The sequence below is a fragment of the Haemorhous mexicanus genome, chromosome 16, assembly GCF_027477595.1.
Source record: "Haemorhous mexicanus isolate bHaeMex1 chromosome 16, bHaeMex1.pri, whole genome shotgun sequence".
In the NCBI taxonomy this organism is placed as follows: Eukaryota; Metazoa; Chordata; class Aves; order Passeriformes; family Fringillidae; genus Haemorhous; species Haemorhous mexicanus.
In genome coordinates, this window is record NC_082356.1 from 3,514,477 (window position 1) to 3,533,134 (window position 18,658).

At 57.9% G+C, this 18,658-nt stretch overlaps 3 protein-coding genes across 3 annotated transcripts in view; 2 read left to right on the forward strand and 1 right to left on the reverse strand.

The window, feature by feature from the left end:
* LOC132334506 (serine/threonine-protein kinase pim-1-like) overlaps positions 1 to 9,740 on the reverse strand; it is a 30,213-nt gene extending 20,473 nt beyond the window's left edge. Inside the window, exons 1-3 of the mRNA XM_059860620.1 lie at positions 9,684 to 9,740; positions 8,467 to 8,517; positions 7,978 to 8,238 (exon numbers count right to left, since the gene is read on the reverse strand). Of these exons, the coding sequence (XP_059716603.1) occupies positions 7,978 to 8,238; positions 8,467 to 8,517; positions 9,684 to 9,740 (369 nt within the window). The remainder of the gene's footprint in view (positions 1 to 7,977; positions 8,239 to 8,466; positions 8,518 to 9,683) is intronic.
* The window catches only part of LOC132334576 (serine/threonine-protein kinase pim-1-like), a 160,764-nt gene that overhangs the window by 46,387 nt on the left and 95,719 nt on the right, over positions 1 to 18,658 (forward strand). The window lies entirely within an intron of this gene.
* LOC132334507 (olfactory receptor 14J1-like) lies at positions 16,720 to 17,507 on the forward strand (the record flags this gene model as incomplete). Its single annotated transcript, XM_059860621.1, has 2 exons — positions 16,720 to 17,181; positions 17,454 to 17,507. Coding segments are annotated over 2 exons (516 nt in total), but the record flags the coding sequence as incomplete, so codon positions are not given.

An 18,658-nucleotide genomic window follows, 5' to 3' on the forward strand; every position in this document is an offset into this window, starting at 1 on the left:
CTTCAGCACTCTGGATGTGCCAGAGGAGGTCGATACCTTCTGGAAAGGATGCCAGGAGCAACATGGCCTTGCCACCAGCCCCAGCAGGTGCTCATCCCAGTCCTCCTGTCCCTGCCACGACCCTGGGCAGGAGCCAGTGCTCCCAGCGTGACGTGGGCTTTGCTCTGCACGCAGGTTTGCAGTGCAGACTCTGAAGTCCCTGCTCTGCCGAATGCAGCAGGAGGATGTGGTGGTGGCAATGGAACGCAGGGGTGGCTGGGACACGCTGCTGTGTGCTGACACCCACCACTATGCCGTGGGTCTGCTGGCCAGGTGAGACCTCCTTCTCCCCACTGCCTCTGACATTTGTGCTCTGTTCCCTGGGTTTCCAACACAGTCCCCCTGGTTGTAGCCCAGAGGGCCTTGTCACTGAGGGACGGCCAAGCAGACTGGAAAAGGCTGGGAGAGGAGGGTGGACAAAAGGAGCCACCTCCGAAATATCCCAGGTGCACTTGCAGGATGCTGGGGAAAGACCAGACTTCTGTGAGTCAGTCCTGGGAAACATTTGTCCCCCTGGCTCACAGTCTTGGTTCCTTTTTCTCCTGATAGGGAGATGTGCTGTGTCTCCATCCCCTTGTGTTCCCGGATCGCTCGCTACCTGCTCCGGCTGCTCAGCACACGGGAGCCACGCTGGGATCTGCCTGCCCTGGCATTCCTTGTGGAGGTGAGCCTGATGGCCAGCACTGCCTCGCTCAGCTGCCTCCCAGCTCTCTGCCCTCTCGGAGCCACAGCTGCCTGGGACGGTGCCCGTGCCCTGTGCTGCTGCCTGGGCCCAGCCCTGTGCGGTTCTGGGCTCCTGCCGGCCGGGTCCCCTGTCACTGCCCTGTGCCTTTCAGGTCCTCGAGTTCCTGGACCTGAGTGAACGCGGTGCTAACAGAGTCCTGGAAATCTTGTCAAGGCAGCTGCAGAGCGAGTGCAGGGAGAGGCGTCGCCTGGCGCTCAGGGCCCTTCTGGAGCTCATTGAGGAGCCCTCAATGGTGAGAAGGGGGCAGCAGCAGAGGCTGAGCTGGGGAATGCAGTCCCTTGGGCTTGGCTGAGCTTTGGGTGCTGGGGCAGTTGCTCCCAGCTCTCCTGCCTCCCAGTTCAGCTGCCCGAGTGCTTCAGGACAGGCCTATGGCCTCTGGGCCCTGCAGCAGCAGGATGGCGTTTCACAAACTTGTGTTCCGCACAGACCGAAAAAATGTGGAGCCTGACTGAAAGTCTTGTGGAGCTCCTGTGGGACGCAGATGGAGAGATAGTTAGCATGACAGTCATGCTTCTCAGCTTTATCATCTTGGACAATGACATGCTGATGCCCAGCCCCATCACACTGCAGCTGCTTGAGGCACTCCTGCCACTCTTTGACCACGTAAGGCTCGCTGCCCCCAGCCACGGCCACTGGGTGCTTCCCTGGCACTGTGCCTTGTGGATTTGCAGGCCTGGGCCAAGCTGAGCCCCATGCAACCAATGCTAAGGTCTTCTTTTCTTCTTCAATACAGAATAATAGCCAGGTGCAGCTGCTCTCCATACTGCTCTTCAGAACCTTGGTGACTCTTCCACTGGAAAAGAAAAAAAAGGCCCTGAAGACACCCCTGCGCCAGAGCCTGCTGCCACTCTTCTTCCACTGCCATGATGAGAATCGGCATGTGGCACAGGTGAGGACTCGTGGGCTGCTGCTGTCCCCCTGGCAGGGGGCTCGGCTGCCTCCTGCCCTGGCGCCTGCCGGGCTGCAGCCTCCTCCAGGCCTTGGCACAGGGACGTGAGTCCTGCGCCCTGGGCTGTGGGGCCATCTCTGCATCTCTGCTGCTCTCCAGGCTTCTCAGGAAACGCTGCTTTGTGTGGTCAAGTTCCTGAAGAGGAGGGATCTTGAAAGACTGGTGAAGAACCAGAAGCTGTGGAAGTTCACCAAGTGCCTGGTAAGGACGGCCTGCAAGCCCCAGCCTCAGCCTGGAGAAGGCCCCCGGGGGCGGTGCTCAGAGTGCGGGGCTGGCAGCTGTGCCCCTGCCCGCTGCTGCACCCAGAGGCCGTGCGGGCTCTTCTCCAGGCTCCTGTGGGCCTGAGCCAGGCTCCGATGGAGCCCTGGCCCAGTGGAGCTGTGGGGCGGGCCGGCACCGCGGCTCCCCGGGCAGCAGCCGGCCCTCTGCCCCTCCAGAGCCCGGCACCAGCAGCTGCTGGCCGCGCCTCCGGGCTGTGCAGGCAGGGGAGGCTGGGGCTGGGTGCAGGCAGCGCCCGGCCAAGGGGCTGAGCTCGCGCCAACCCTTTCCTCCTGCCGCTCTCTCCAGCTGGCAGACCACGGGAGCAGAGCAGCCGAGCACCTGCGCCGGGCCCTGCCCTACCTGCAGAGCCCACAGGAGTCCCTGCAAGTGGTGGCCATCAGGTTCATTGGTGAGCCACAAGCCCGGGCTCCCTCCCGGCCCTGCCACAGCTCGGCCCCAGCCCCACCTGCTGCCACGGCAGCGCCACCCGGGCCCGGCACCATCGAGCCCCGCCTGGCCCCGGCGCTGCTGCCGCCCTCTCGCAGCCGTGCCCTGGGGCGGCCGCATGCAGCAGGGGCCGGGCTGAGCCCTGCCGGGCCAGCAGGGCGTGTGGCCACAGTGCCGGCAGCAATGCTGGCAGGGAGCTGTGCCGCTGGGGCTGTGACAGGCTCTGTGTTCCCAGGGATGGCCGGGCGGCACCTGAGGGGGAAGAAGGAAGAGCTCCGGCTCATCTGCAGTGGTGAGTGAGGGCAGCGTGCAGACAGCAGAGGCTGATGGGGGGAGCTGCAAGCCCTGCCCCGGCTGCCGAGGGCACTGCTCCCTTTGCGGACGAGAGGCGGCATGGGCAGAGCACACAAAGATTTCAGGGCCACATGGGGGATTCGTGGCCAGGAGCTTCGGGCTGGTCCCATTGGTCCCTGCTCCCTCCTGGCCATGGCTAGAGCCGGCTGGAATGGCCCTGGCAGGGGACTCTCCTCGGGTTCTCTCAGGTTCGGGATCTGACCGTGGCTCTGTTCCTCTCTCTTTCAGCCCTTGAACACCTGACAGAGGACACCAGCAGTGCCACGTCACACATGGCACTTCATACACTGAATGTCCTCCAGTCACTCCAGAGTGAGCGATCTTCCGTCTTCCAGAGGCTGCAGGATCAGCTCTGCAGGGCATGGAGGACACGGCCTCGTCTGTCGGGGCTCAGCTGGCTGCGCTGCTGGAGATCTGCAGAGAGCTGAGCCCAGAGGCTCTGTCTGCTGGGGCCACCTAAGCCAGCGGGAATATTCTCTTTCTTCATGATTGTTCTTTTATTTTTGTTTTTTCTTTAGTATATGAATATAGAATGTGTTATAATACACAGACTCCCGGGAGCTTTCTTTTGCTTCCCAGGGTCTGCAGGGCATAGGGGAAGAGGGGAAAAAGGGTGCTTGGGCTCAGCAAGCTGTCCCAGCATGCTGTGTTGCAGGGAAAATGGCCAGAAGCCCCTTGGCCTTTGGTAGTTCTGCTGAAGCCTTTGTGCTGCCAACAGAGCGGGTGGGCAGGGGCTGGAGCTGCGGGGATCCCTGTGAGAGCAGTGCCTGGAGATGGCCACAAGCCCTGTCCCAGGCAGGAAGCGCCATCTGTGTCCTCCTGCCCGTGTGCTGCTTGCTGGATTGCTGAGGGCTCCGAGGTGCCTCTGGATGGGGCTCCTCTGCAGCTGCTGTGGGGCTGCGGTGCTGCTGCCGGGCAGGTTGGCTGGGCTGGGGGAGACCCTGAGGGGACGGGGCCAAGAAGGGACGAGGGGCTGCAGAAGCCCTGACAGGACACAGCAGTGGGAAGGCATGAGGGGGATGTGTGAGGGAGTGGGTGGCTGTAACGTTGGCTGGAGGGGGAGTGGGTTGAAGACAAAGACACTAACTCTCCCCAATGTTCATGTGGCAAACAGAGAGCATTTATTCTCAAGCCCTTCCTTCAAAAGGGCCTTTGAAAAACCCAGTCTGGATAATTTCATTGATCTGCTCTCTATGCCTTGTCAGGTTCTGCCCAGTGAAATGCTGCAGCCTTGGCAGAGATGTGACTGGGCAAGGCCCCTGTCAGTCAAACCAGGGGCTGGTGCATTCACACAGCACTAGCCAGCCTGCACTGTGACACATGGCAGCAGAGTGCAAGGCACAGCTCCGGGTGCTCCCCAGGAACCTCAGCTCTGGGAGCACTGTCTGCCCCAAGCTCCAGGGGCTGCAGTGGGAGCCCGGCTGGGCTCTGCCCTGGGGCCATCCTGCAGGGACAGCTGGAAACAGGGAGCATTCCCTTGCCACAAAGAGCCAAGCCAGGGCTGCAGGGCAGCTGCTCCAGCCCGGACTGCACTGTTGTGTGCTGTGCTCTGGGGCTGGGGCTCCCTGCACAGGGGACTGGATGGTGTGCCAGAGTGTTGTCTTAGATAACACAAATTCTAGCATCATCATAGAGCAAGGATTTCGTATTGTCAGAGCTTCACACCTTCTTGATGTTCCTCACAGGCAGTTCCTCTACACACTGACTGTTCCAGCTCCTTGCAGGAGGAATCTGACTCCTCTCACTCCTCTTCCCTTACTCTTATATATCACTAGTTCTTGTTGGTTGCAGGTGTGGCCTTTCAAGATCAGGCCCACCTCCAATCTTCAGCAACTGGTCCAGCTGCAACTCATTGGGGGTCAAGATCACCCTGTACAGCAGAGGAGACAGAGCAGCTTCAGCTTTGGCCTTACTGAGGTGGGTGTGTTGGCTGGGAAGGGTGGAGAGGCTCAAGGGGATTCAGAGAGCTCATCCTGCAGGAAAGACAAGGGAAAGGGAGTGGGAGCTCAGCAGTGAGCAGAGCTGAGGGCTGGAGAGTGGCTCTCAATGACACCAAAATCCCATGGGACCTCTGAGACATTGCTGCTCCTCAGCCAGTGACAGGATGCATCCCTAAGCCTGGGGCTCAGCCTTCCTCGTGGTGAGGGGCACCAAGGAAGGCAACAGTGTGATACAGGCTGCAATGGGCTGGGAACTCACCGAGGGAAAAGAAGGAGCAGTAGTAAGAGGCAGATGGGGAGAGAACTGTTCAGAGAAGGGCTGAGCTACAGCTTGAGCAAGCTGAGAAATGTCATTTTGGGGCATTCCAGATTGATTTCATTTCAGAAGTTATTGAACAAATTTATTTTTTGGGGGGTGTCATCTTTTCCCATGGAGGTGTACACTCTGCAAACTTGAGCTGTGCTGCCAAAATGCTCAAGCAAGTCTGTGCTGCAGGTCACACCATTTCTTCTTTGGCTGATTCCAGCCTGGTGCTGAGCTCCAGCAGAGCCCTGGCAGAGCCCAGAGCAGCCTCAGCACCCGCAGAGCCCGGCTGCAAGGAGAGAAAGCAGAAACTGCCCGTCAGCTGAAGGCTCCTGTGCCCTTGTCCCAGCCGCCCACGGTGCCCAGGCCATGCTGGCCGTGCTCAGAGCGGTGCCCAGAGCTGCCCATCACTGCTGCTTTTGGCAGCAGGGCAGGAGGGCAGGACGTGTGCCCAGCCTGCAGCCAGCCAGGGCACATCCACCTCCTCAGCAGCTGCCCAGAGCAGGAGGCTCCTGTGCTCGCTGCCATCTCCCAGAAGCTCTGATCCCACCATGCCAGGCAGACAGGGACCCACCTCACGCCCTCCCCTGCTGGAAGAAAAGCTGGTCCCAAACGATGTCCTCAGCCTTCTCCAAGGGCACGGCCCATCCACACTGCAGCTGGTCCCAAGCACTTCCTGATCCAGACTGGACCCAACCTATAAGGCTTCATCTAGAAAAACAAACAACAAATTATTGAAAATAGATTACAGACAAAAAGGGGAAACAAGAAAAAAGGTAAAAAAATCTTATCTCTGCCAGGGCCTTGAGGAAGGCCCAACCCCTGCATGCAAGGAAAAACCCACACATGGGGAAGGGAAGCCCAGGCTTTCTCCCTTCCCCCCTGCACTGCCCCCCACAATAACGCTGATCCCAAAGCAAACAAGGGCAGTGGAGCAGCCCAAGCCCTTCCTTGCCTGCACAGCAAAGCAGCCTCAGCACAGGTTCTGGAGTCCCACCTCTGCTCCCACCATGGGGTTTGTTTGTGTGGGGCTGGCTGCCCCAGCCCGGGGCACGGTGGGGGCTGGGGGCTGTTGGCAGGGCCAGGAGCCCACTCCCATTTCGTACCCAGCCCAGCCCATCCCCCCAGCCCTGCCAAAACCAGCTGGGCAGGCGACTGAAGGATCAGCTGCATCTGCCCCAGCAAAGGGGGAACCTTTGGTTCCCGGCCAGGCTGTGCAATGCCCACATGTGGGAGCATCCCCCTGCGTGTGGACTCATCTGTAAATTTGCTGTGGAGCCTGGCTTTGAAGAAGGTGCCACAATCAAGGTCCATCATCTTCAGCTGGCCAGTGGCCAGGTCCAGGAAGAGGTTGCCATCCTTGATGTCATCCTCGCTGTCTCCAGCAGCAGCAGTCCCACCTGGTACAGCTTCTCCAGGGGCTCCTTCTCCTTCCCTGGGGTGAGACCAGGCTCTCAGGTTCTGCCCAAGGCCCCAGCTGTCAGGGAACCAGGACAAGCAAAACCAGCTCAGATGGTGGCCACCAGTGCTGGGCAGAGCAGCTCAGCTCCAGCACAAGGGCTGTGTGTTCCCATCTGATGAGCCCTGGGCAGTGACACGGGCAGGACAAAAAAGTCTGGCTTCCTTTGCTTCTGACTGCCAAGGCATGTGTGGAGCTGTAACTTACCAGGGCCCTGCATCACAGTGTGCCTGTGGCTCTCTCCCTTCTTCTAGTGCAGATGAATATCCTGCATCCAAGGATGACAGAGCAGCTCTTCTAATGAGGGTCTGTCCAAGTCCAGCATGGATAAACACCGCCTGATCAGATCTTGGCACTCTGGGCAGAGAAACCACAAACCACCGGTCAGTTGGAGAAGGCTCCTGTTGGCTTTGCCCCACTATTCCCGTGCCCAGGCCATGCTGGATGTGCTCAGAGCTGGGCCTAAGCTTTCCCATCCATTCCCTGGTTTGGAGGAGAGCAGGAGAGCAGGACATGTGCCACCTCCTCAGCAGCTGCCAGAGCAGGATGCTCACGAGCCCGCTGCTGTCTCCCAGCACTGGTATTCCCCCGTGCCCAGAGATGAGGATCCACCTTGAGAGAGCCCTTGTGGCAGCGAGAGTTGATGGTCCCAGCTGATGTTCTGGCCCCTCCTGAAAGGATGCTCCCCACAGACCATCTGGTGCAGCAGGATGCCCAGGGACCAGATGGTAGCTGGCCTGCCATAGTACCAGCCAAAGTGGGTCCATTCCGGGGGGCTGTATGACCGTGTTCCTATGGAATACAGATGGAGTTCATCAGGGGGATGCTGCTGCTCCCAGAGCCTGGCCCCAGCATCCCTGCTCCAGTGGCACAGGGAGTGTGACGCACTGCCCTCTCACCAGCACCTGGGACTTGTGTACAGACTTGGGGTTGGAAGAGGGCAGTGGAAGCCCTGGCAAGGCCCCACCATAACAAGGAAGAAACCACTCAGTGCTGGGGGAAAAACCATGCCTGCATCCTCCCTGCCTGCATTGCTCCAAAAAACATTATGAACCCAAAAAAAAGCAGGCGAGTGGAACAGTCCAAGCCCTTTCTCACCAGCACACCAAACTGGCTGGGGCCCTGGTTCCGACCCCCCCTCTCGGCTACCCCCACCCACGGGTGTTTTTGTTGGGCTGGCTGCCCTAGCCCCAGTCCTGGGCAGAGTGGTGGGCAAAGGCTGCCTGCAGGGCTGGAAGCTGGCTCCACACCCAGCCCTGCTCAAAAGCAACTTGGCTGAAGTCTCAGTGCCATGAAGGGCTGCAGAAGGGAGAATCCCCACTGCCACACCCAGCTTGGGCTGTGAGATGTTGGGCCATGAGATGCTGGGACCAGGAGCACACCCTGTGTGGGCTCACCTGCAAAGTGAGTGTAGGCTGTGTCCTGCAGGTACGTGCCACAGCCAAAGTCAATCAATTTGGCCTGCCCGGTGGCCAGGTCAACCAGGATGTTCTCTGGTTTGATGTCCCTGTGCAGGACCCCGCAGCTGGTGCAGTGCCGCACGGCCTCCAGCACCTGGCGGAACAGCTCCCGCGCCACCTCCTCGGGCAGGAAGCCCCGTGCCCGAATGAAATGCTGCAGGTCCTGACACCGCTCCGGGCGCTCCAGCACCATCAAGACATCGTTGGGGAGCTCAAGCCACTCCAGCAGCTGGACCACACCAGGGAAGCCAGTGGACACCTTGGCCAGCAGCACGATCTCCAGGGGTGCGCTGGTGCCGTCGGGCTGCGGGAGGAGCACGATGCCGTCAGTGGGGCTGATGCCGTGCCGGGGCTCAGGAAGCCCTCAGCCAGCCTGGGATGCTCTGTGCCCTGCGCTGGCCCCACGCCCGCTCTCCCTCGAGGCGTCCTGGAGGCTTCCACCCTGTCGGGCCTCGGCTCATCCCCGCTCGGCATGGCCCGGCTGCTCCCGCTGGCCCCGCTCACTCACCAGCTCGCCCCAGTGCCGGACGCGCTCCCGTGGCACCCTTTTGATGGCCACCTGCAAGCCAAGGGAAGCAGCGGGCTGAGTTCGCCGCCCGCCTTGCTCAGCCCCATCCTCCGCCCTCCTCCTCCTCCGCCCCCTCCTCCTCCTCCTCCTCCTGCGCCCGCCGCTCACCGGGGCACCGTCCGAGAGCCGCGTGGCCGCGAAGACGCTGCCGAAGCCGCCGCGCCCCAGCAGCGAGCCTAGCCGGTACTGCTCCTTCAGGCCCTGCTGCGCCTTCCCTGCCGGCGGGACGCGGCTGTCAGCGCTCGGCCCGGGGCCGGCAACGGCCCCCGAGCGCCCCTCAAGCGCCCCAGGCCGGCCATCCCCAGGCGTTCGCTCCCTGCAGCGGGACAGCGGCGGCTCGGGGCCGGCGGCCGCGCTGCCGAGCGGCGGAGCTCGGGCCGGGCAAGCGGCAGCGGAGGCGGCGGGAGCGGCCGCGCCGCCTGTGTCCTCCGCGGGCCCCGGGAGGGGCCGGGGCTGGGGCAGGGGCCGGGGCCGGGGCCGGGGCCGGGGCCGGGGCCGGGGCCGGGGCCAGGCTCGGGCCAGGCGGAGCCAAAGGGAGGCGATGCCGCCCCTGTCCCAGGCACTGATGCCCGCCCAGCAGCGCCACCGCCAGTACGACCAGAGCCGGCCGGAGGCAAGACCGCGGCGGGACGCCCGGGGCCGGGGACGGGGCAGCCCCGCCCGGGGCCGGGGGCGGGCCGGGGGCATGGCCCGACCGGGCAAGGGGAGAGAGACTGGGAGAGGAGGGGACCTCGGGAAAGGGAGACCGGGAGAGGGAGAGGCAAGCGGGACTGCGGGACAAGCGGGACTGCGGGAGAGGGAGAGGACAAGCAAGAGGGACTCGGCAAAGTCGCTGCTTTTGCTGCTGCTTTCGCTGCTGCTTTCGCTGCTGCTGCTGCCGCTGCAACTGAAGCGCCGAGGCCGTTTGTCCCCGTGTCCGTTTGTCCGTTGCCCACTGGCCCCCGCGCCGAGTCCCGCGCTCCCCGGGGGCAGCCCCTGAGCCTGTCCAAACACGGGAACTTGGCCGTGTTCAGCCAAGACCCAGAGTCTGCACTCCTGCACAGCAGCACAGGAATCCCCTCGGTCCCTGCTGTGCATTGTCCCTGCTGAGGGTCAAACACTATCGGAGCACATTCCCTGAATGCTGAATTTGTACGTGACCCAGGCACTGCACTTACCTCTCCAGCATTGCTTTCCAGAGAAATCCAGGGGAAGGCAAACTGGGTGTAGCTCATGGTATTTGACAGTGTCTACAACTTGCCAAGTCATTGAGCTTAGAAGTGAGATCCATTTGGAATTAATGGATGGAGAAGTAGTGCAAGATGGAAAAGGGGAGCATAAAAATAAATCGAGTAAAACATCTCAGATGGTTTCTTTCTGTTTTCTTTGAATTTCTTAAAAGCTCTTTCAGTTTTCCCATCATCTGCTCCTCAGTCCTCTTTGCTCTTTCCAAGAATCTTTCCTGGAGAACGAGGTGCAGCTTCTGTCACAAGATGTGCCACCAACTGCAGCTCCTCTTGGCTTTCCACACTGTGCGTGCAGCACGACTCTTGCAGCAAAGCAGGACAAATATTTGAAGAACTTGACAGCTTCTTCTTTCTTTTCCTTGTGGGCTGGGCAGTTGTGCCATTGGTGAGGTTTTCAATGTTACTGTTCTACCTTAAGAAAACATGATGGGCTACCAGGAATTGTTAGGGAATGCAAACCTGACTGAATGCAGAGAAAGAATCTCCAGAGCCTGCAGCCAGAAATGGAGAGCTGTGGGATAATCATTCCAAGATGCCTGTGGACATACGGAAAGTGAGCTAGAAGATGAAAATGGGCTGACAGAGGGAGTTTGTCTCAGTGTTCAGTTCAGATGCTTCTACATCTCATGCATTGATATGAATCAAGAGTACAGTCAGTTCATGAAAAGTACCAGAACATGCTGGACCTGTCAGGAGATGACTGGAAGAATTTGAAAAGGAGAAATGCATGGAATGACTTTGCGAACTTTGTCTCTAAGAAGGGTCATTTTTTTCCTAATAATTTCTGATCAATTCCCTCTGCTTTTGTGCTTCCTAACAAGTCCATTTTCATCCCAGATTGCCCATGAAATGGCAGCCTTGAGCTTGTGGAAGTGCCTGAAAGATGCCCTGTTCCTCTGCAGGGACCCTGAGGCTGAAGCAGGAGCCTGAGCCCTCTCTGGGGAAGCCTCCTCCGAGCTGGAATTTGTGCCGTGCTGGGAGAGGAGGAGGAGGGGGAGAGCGCTGGCGCTGTGTGGCAGGAGCAGGAGGTTTGGGCCGCAGGACATTCCGTCTGCGCCGCTGCCCCGCAATGGGCGGCCGTGCCCGGGGCTCTGGGCCTGGCCCCGCGTGCGCTGAGCTCCCGACACTGCGGGAGCTCCCCGGGCTGGGCTCAGCTTCCCGCTGGGACTGGGCAGCAGGCTGGGCTCCAGCTGGGATCAGCAGCAGCTGGAAATACCTCTGCGCATCTCCACTTGCTGCTGCTGCTGCTGCTCAGAAGGAGAAACAATGAAGTGAGTCGAGAAGTTCTGGTTTCTCTTTCTCCTGGTGGATTTTTTTCATTTGATTTGACACTTGAGAGGCAATTTCTGTGATTTTATTTCAGCAGCAGCAGCAACAGGGCCGTGTTTGAGCACTGCAAATGTGGTCTGTGTGGCTTTAATTCTCCTTGACTTAGTGCTCAGGGACTTTAGGGGATTTCAAGATCTGCTAATCATGATGCCTGTGACCAAAAGCCTGAGTTCACCTATTGCCAGCCGGGGGTCTATGTACAAAATCACAAACAGGACCGGACTGCTGAGGAATGTGTCTTGAGGTGTTTATTTTCCAGCATCAGTCTCATTACATGGTTATGACAATGGGAAGATGCCGGCAGTTTGTCTCCTCGGCAGCAGACAAAGAACTCAATGTTACAACTTACTTTAAAAGTTTTTTGACCAATCACACAAAGCAGAAGCATATTGACAGTAGTTCTATCCAACCATTATAAGCACACGTACCTTCGGTTAAAACAATACCTGATTATTTCGAATACAATACCTGCTTCTAAGCCTTAAAACAAAATGCTCAGAGCTCATTTATTAAGCTCAGTACTTCCTAATATCAGGCTAGATATACTTTTCTGCAGCTTAGGGAGTTTTTCTAGCCAAGCGTTAATACACAAACTATTGTTCTATTTGTCCATACTTTCCCACTTCTTATTTAACTTTTCTGCTGCCCTATCTCATGGTTACAGCTCAGCTCTAATCACAGTTCTGCTGTCTCTGAAGCCTGCCTTTTTCAGCTTTCCCAAAATCCTCTGATTTTAAGAATTCCCACATTCACCATCACGAAAAAAGCACTCTGGGTAGCACTGATCAAAAAAGGCAATTGCAGTTTTACAGATAAATTTCAAGCGGCAAGAGCAGCCATGATCTCCAATTGCCAAGGCAAAGGCAGCAGCAGCCTCCTGCTGTCACCTCAGGGTGAGTAAAGCAGTGCTGAAAACAGCGCTGGAACCCGATCCTTTCTTTCTCTGCGGGCTGGGTCAGGGCAGCACAGGCGGGCCCTGCGCAGTCAGGGCTGGGTGTGGGTGATTGCTGCTCTACTCCAGAACTGAGCTGGAAAAAGCCCTCGGGAGCCGAGGCAGGAGCAGGCGGGAAGGGGCCGGCGCTGCTGCTGCTCCTGGCCGGGAGCCCCGGCTGGGCCGGGCCGGCGCCCCCTGCGCTGCGGCTGCTGCTGCTGCCAGAGCCGGGCGGGACTCGGGGACAGGGAACGGACACGGGGGGACAGCAAAGGCCTGGCGGCTGCAGGGATGGTGGCGCTCGGGCCAGCGCCAGCACAGAGCTTCAGCCCGCAATGAACCCCGAGGGAAACGCTGGGGAAAGGCTCCATTTCAGCCTTTCTTCACTCGTGGCTGTGAAGGGACTGAAATAAAAGGAGAACAAGCAGGGCCCGACCCCTTCTCCTTTGGGAGGAGCCCCAGGCCTGGGGCTGAGAGGGGCCGTGAGGGGCTGTGAGGGGCTGAGAGGGGCCGTGAGGGGGAGAAGGGTCTCTGAGAGGCTGTGGGAGGCCTGGCACCTCATGGAACCAAGGGTTGGTTATGACACTGCAGAACCAAGGTGATTCCTGCTGACAGTTCAGAACCTCATGGAACCAAGGGGCAATTCTGGACAGCAGGGCCATGGAACCAAGGAGTCCATTGGGACATTACAGAACCTCATGGAATCAAGGTGTCCATCTCACTCTACTGAACCTCATGGAACAAAGGGTCCCTTGTGACACTGTGGAGCCAAGGACACTGCTGTTGGCTGTACGAAAGCTTGTGGAACCAAAAGTCCATTGTGACATTCTGGGGCCTCGTGGAACCATGGAGACCATTATGACACTTCAGGACTCACTGGAACCAAGGGGCCATTTAACCTAAGGGTCATTGTAGCACGGCGGGGCCTCATGGAATCAAGGGGATCTTAGTGGGGCTCCGTGAGACCACCGAGAGATTCTGACTCTGTGGAACCAAGGAGACCATTGTGGCACTACAGGGTGCGGTGGAACTAAGAACTCGTGTGACAGGGAGGAGCCCAATGGAATCAAGGGGCCTTTCCCCATTTCAGGGTTTCATGGAGCCAAGGTGTCCTTGTGACACTGTGGGGCATCATGGAGTCCTGGAGACCATTCTGGCACTTTGAGGCCTTGTTGAATCAAGGGGCTCTGCAGGGCCTTGTGGAACCAAGGAGCTCTTTGTGACACTGCAGGGACTCATGGAACTAATGAGACCATTCTGGCACTCTGAGTCCCCATGGCACCAAGGGGCCAGTGTGACACTATGGGTCCCCATGGAAGCAAGGGGCCAGTGTGACATTATGGGTCCCCATGGAAGCAAGGGGCCAGTGTGACACTGCAGAGCCAAGGAGACCACTGTGGTATCGCTGGGCCTTCTGGAAACAACGTTCTGCTGCAGGGCCCCCAGGGTCCAAGAACATGGAACAAGTCTTGCTGGCTTAGCCTGGCTGGTCCGGCTGACCTTGGCATGTTGAGGGTTGCTATTCATCTGGCCCTGAAGCCATGGAGCTCCATGTTTTCCTTCCTCTGGGAAAGAACTCTCCTTCTCCTCCAGGGGTTCATAGCTGAAATTGGGATTCTACCTCCATATTTGATTATATCAAAGCATTGTTCCTATATGAAATCTGCCAGAACAGACAGCTCTAGATGGCCTTGGCATCTGGGGGGGCAACCTCTCATCTGCCGTCAAAACACTGGGGGGGCTGTGCTTTTCTTTCCATGGAAAGAAACATCTCTCATGTGCAGGCATCCATAGCCAAAACTGGGAATCTGCCTCCAAAATTCCTTATATCCAAGAGAGCTCCCAGATAAAAGCTGCCAGGACTGTCTAGGTTCCCTTGGATTCCTGAAGACCAGCTCTCATCTGCCTGTGAAACACTGGGGCTCTGCCCTTTCCTTCCTGTGCAGAAGAGCTGTCATTCTGCTACAGGCACCCATGGCTATAGAAATACACTGCTACATATGGCTGAAATGGAATTGCACCTCCAAAACTCCCCAAATATCCAAGGGTTGCTTTCAGACAAAAGCTGCAAGGACAGACAGGTCTGGCTTACCTTGGCCTCCAGTGCCTGCCTCTCATCTGCCTTCAAAACCCTGGGGCTCTGTGGTTTCCTTCCTGTAGAAAAGAACCGTCCTTCTTGTCCAGGTGCCCATGTCCTCAAGCACATGAGCACTGTATAGGGACAGAGGAGCTCTGTGCTCAGTGGGGTGCAGACTGAGGACAGAAGGGGAGAGCCCTGGGAGGGACTGAAGGGTGGATTCAGAGATGGTGGATCCTTTTGACATAGTAGAGTACAGCCAGAGAAAGAAAGTGTTAATGCAAAGGGCAGCTTGGGAGGCCCAGACTGGGAAAAAAGAACAAGGAATTTCCCTGCCAGGGCAGGGCTGTGGTGCAACACATCCCTCAGAAGGAGCCTGGGTCAGCCCAAGGCTTTGTGTGGGCAGGCAGAGGCAGGCAGGAGGCAGAGCTGTCAGCAAAGGAAGGGGCCAGCCAGGTGGGGCAGCCGGGGGATGAGCACAGCCTGCAGGGACAGAGGTGCAGGGCAGGGACACCGTAGCACAGCCTGGGCTGCACAGGGCACAGGCATGGGCAGCAGCTGCCAGGCCCTGACAGAGCCAACTTGGGCAGCACTTTGGCCATGGCTGCTGGGCCTGGGCCTGAGCCAGGAGCAGGAGACAAGTGACCCTTGCAGGCCTGGGGCCTCATGGCCTCCTTGTCCCTGCTCAGCAGCCTGGCAGGGGCCGCCCCATGCTCCTGCCCTTGGCACTGCACATCCCCACATGCCAGTGCCCATCCCGGGAAGAGCCCTGAGCAAGGAGGGAGGGACAGGATCTGCCTGGCCAGGGGCTGGGGCTCAGGCCTTGGCCCTTTGCATTCCTGAAACACATCCAGATTTGCTCAGCCCCAAAGACACCTTTGCCTTGTTTTTCCCCAGCTGTCATCACTGCCTCCAGTGTTCTGCTCTAACTGGAACCTGGGGACACTTTCTCAGTCTTGTCCCTCAGTGGGACCCATTAAAACTTGAAGAAACGTTGGAGATTGATTGTGACTTTGAATTCTTGAGAGATTTCTTCAACTCCCTCTCAGGGAGTGATGTTCAGGGCCTGAGCACCCAACCCACAAGAGAAGTCCTTGTGCTGTGTCTGTTCTGCTGAGCTGGGCTGGGCTCCTGGAACAGAAGGAACTCCTGGCAATCAAGAAGAGCTTCAAAATAACATATCTCCTCAGGAGCAGCTCCTCTCCCAACCCAGCAGGGCTGAGGGCACTGCCTGCGGCCACCCCGGGCACAGCACAGAGACAGAGAGATTTTCAATCAGTCAGGGCTGTGAAGATGCTGAGAAGTGACTGGGGGAGAATCACTGCCAGCCCTTGGCACAGGAACCTCTGGCTGCAGGACAAGGCAGCTGCAGCTCCTGGAGCCATCTCCTAAAGCTGGAACATCCCAATGCCTCCAGACGCTGTGAGTACATTCTCTGATTGTCTCTTGTGCAGAGCAGCCAGGGGTGCCCAGGGCTGTCCTGCAGAGCAGGGTCCTGCAGCCCAGGGCACTTTGCTGGGGCAGGGACTCTGCTGCCTGCCCGGGACAGCCCTGGCAGCTGCTCTAAGCACTGTGGGACCAGATCTGGGTGGGAGGAGACAGCTGGTAAGGCTTGGAAGAGTTTCTGTTGTGTGGTGAGGATGCTACATTGTTAAGGGATGCTCCCAGCATGACACTGATCTCCAGGGTATTTCCTGGTAGATTAAATGATAAGCACAGCAAGGCAGGGTCTGCATAAAACAAAAAAATCCTGCTTTATTAATCCATTTCTCTGGGATGCCTGGATAGAAAAATGCACTTAGATATTCCTGTCTCACTTTAGACAGAGAAAAATTATTAAAAAAAAAAAAAAATTCTCTGAGATCTGAATATACCAGGCAGTGCCAGAAATCAGCACAGGGTTCCTTAGGGCAGCATCAGCATCGCTTTTCCAGTCCTTTTCAGGATTGCTCTGACATTCCCATCAGAGCCTGCAGAGCCAGAGCTGCCCTTGGGCAGTGCCAGAGCTGGGAGGGGTCTGCAGGGCAGAGCTGAGCCCCCAGGGCTGAGCTGCGCTCAGGCAGCACTGACATGGCCCAGTCCTGGGCACAGGGAGCAGCTGCTGGCAGGGACAGCTCCAGGTAGCAGAGCCCTGGGCAGGCAGTGGAGGGAAAGTGCCCCCAGGCTGTGCTGGGATATTTGAAATTCTCCACAAACTGAAGTATTGCATGATTACTTATTCTACAGACCCCCATGCCAAGACAGAGCAAATGTCCAACAGCAGCTCCATCAGCCACTTCCTCCTGCTGGCACTGGCAGACACGCGGCAGCTGCAGCTCCTGCACTTCTGCCTCTTGCTGGGCATCTCCCTGGCTGCCCTCCTGGGCAGCGGCCTCATCATCAGCGCCGTAGCCTGCGGCCACCACCTGCACACGCCCATGTTCTTCTTCCTGCTCAACCTGGCCCTCACTGACCTGGGCTCCATCTGCACCACTGTGCCCAAAGCCATGCACAATTCCCTCTGGGACACCAGGAACATCTCCTACAAAGGATGTTCTGCACAGCTATTTCTAGTTTTCTTCTTCCCCACAGCAAAATTTTCCTTGCTCACAGTCATGAGCTATGACCGCTACGTGTCCATCTGCAAACCCCTGCTCTACAGGACCCTCCTGGGCAGCAGAGCTTGTGCCCACATGGCAGCAGCTGCCTGGGCCAGTGCCTTTCTCAATGCTCTGCTGCACACAGCCAATACATTTTCCCTGCCCCTGTGCCATGGCAATGCCCTGGGCCAGTTCTTCTGTGAAATCCCACACATCCTCAAGCTCTCCTGCTCACACTCCAAACTCAGGGAACATGGAATTATTGTAGTTGTTGCCTCTTTAGCCTTTGGTTGTTTTGTGTTCATGGTTTACTCCTATGTGCAGATTTTCAGGGCTGTGCTGAGGATCCTCTCTGAGCAGGGACGGCACAAAGCCTTTTCCACCTGCCTCCCTCACCTGGCTGTGGTCTCCCTGTTCCTCAGCACTGGCACATTTGCTCACCTGAAGCCTCCCTCCATCTCCTCCCCATCCCTGGATCTGGCAGTGTCAGTTCTGTACTCGGTGGTGCCTCCAGCCCTGAACCCCCTCATCTACAGCCTGAGGAACCAGGAGCTCAAGGCTGCCTTGAGGAAAATGATCACAGATGGTTTTCAGTAGCAATAAATAGTCATTCTCCTGCATAGCTGTTATGATGTTACATATTTATGCTCGTTCTGTGCCATGCATTTTTTACTGCTGGCACAGTTGTTATACTTTTGAGAATTTGTTCACACCAAAATCTTTGATTATACATTTTAAATTCAGTGTTTGTTTTTCCAGTGGCACCCAGTGACTGTATAAACCAGGAGCTGTACTTCTACTACTACACTGAAGAATTGTGTATTGCCATGTGTGCCTGACATCTTTCTTCCCTGGCTTTTCTGGAGCTGTAGAGTTGGTGCTTCTGGGCAGAGCTGGAGGAGAAAATGGAACCCCAGTGCTCCTCACTGCCAGGGAGCCCCAGGGCTTCTCCTCCATAATCTCCCCTTCCTTCACTGCCACACTCCCCTTCAGAACCCCTGTGCTGGTTTAGGGCCTCAGGGCTCTGCCAGCTCAGTCCCTGTCCTGCTGTGTGCCTGTCCAGGGACTGCAGGCAGGGACAGGTTGTGGGCACTGCTGGGACAGAGCTGGGCTCTGCAGCAGCATTTCCATCATGCAAGGGCATCTCCCCAGTGCAGGGCCTGAAAGCTTCAATCTCCTTTCCAGTTACTCTCAGGGATGTGCCCAGCACAGTGCCCTGCAGAGGAAACCAGCAGTGCCCAGCAGAAGTGTGGCAGTGATCAGGGTGGGGGCTGTCCCAGCAGTGCAAAGCCAGCACTGCTACAGCAGTGGCCTCTCACCCCAGGTCACAGAGGTTCTTCTTCTCTCCATGGAGGGACATCAAGTGCCCGGGTCAGGAGTCTGTGTCTGCAGTGCACGGACACTCCACAGCCCTGAACATCCTGTGTGTGTGAGGGGACATAAACCCAGTGAGCACAAACTCCTTCAGCTGCTCCTGGACTTTCCAGAGAGTAACATCCCCTGGGAACCCCTGAGTGCAGGGCTGGGACGAGCTCCTGAGCACAGAGCTCCCTGTGTCCATCCCTCTGGCCGTGGGGCACCTCAGGCAGGGCAGAGCAGGGCAGGGTGACACCCGCAGGGCTGAGGTCCCTGCCAGGCTCTGGCAGTGGCAGCAGAGCCCAGGGAGCCCCTGCCCGTGCTGCAATGAACTCTGTGTGTGTGTGCAAGGGAAGGACTCGTGTCCCTGGGCAGCCCTGGGGCTGGGAGGAGGGCATGAGCCCAGCTCAGGGGTGGGCACCTGGCAGAGCCCTGACATTTCTGGCTGTGCCCATAAGAGAAGAGTTGGGCAGGGTGACTGTGGTTAAACCCCTCTGGCCATCAAGTGACAACCAGGTGTCTCTGTCACTGTCCCTCCTTCATCAGAAGACAGGAGAAAATAAGGTGAAAACATTGGGGGTCATCATAAAGAGAGATTAATACTGGAGGGACCAAAAAGCAAAGGCCAAATGCA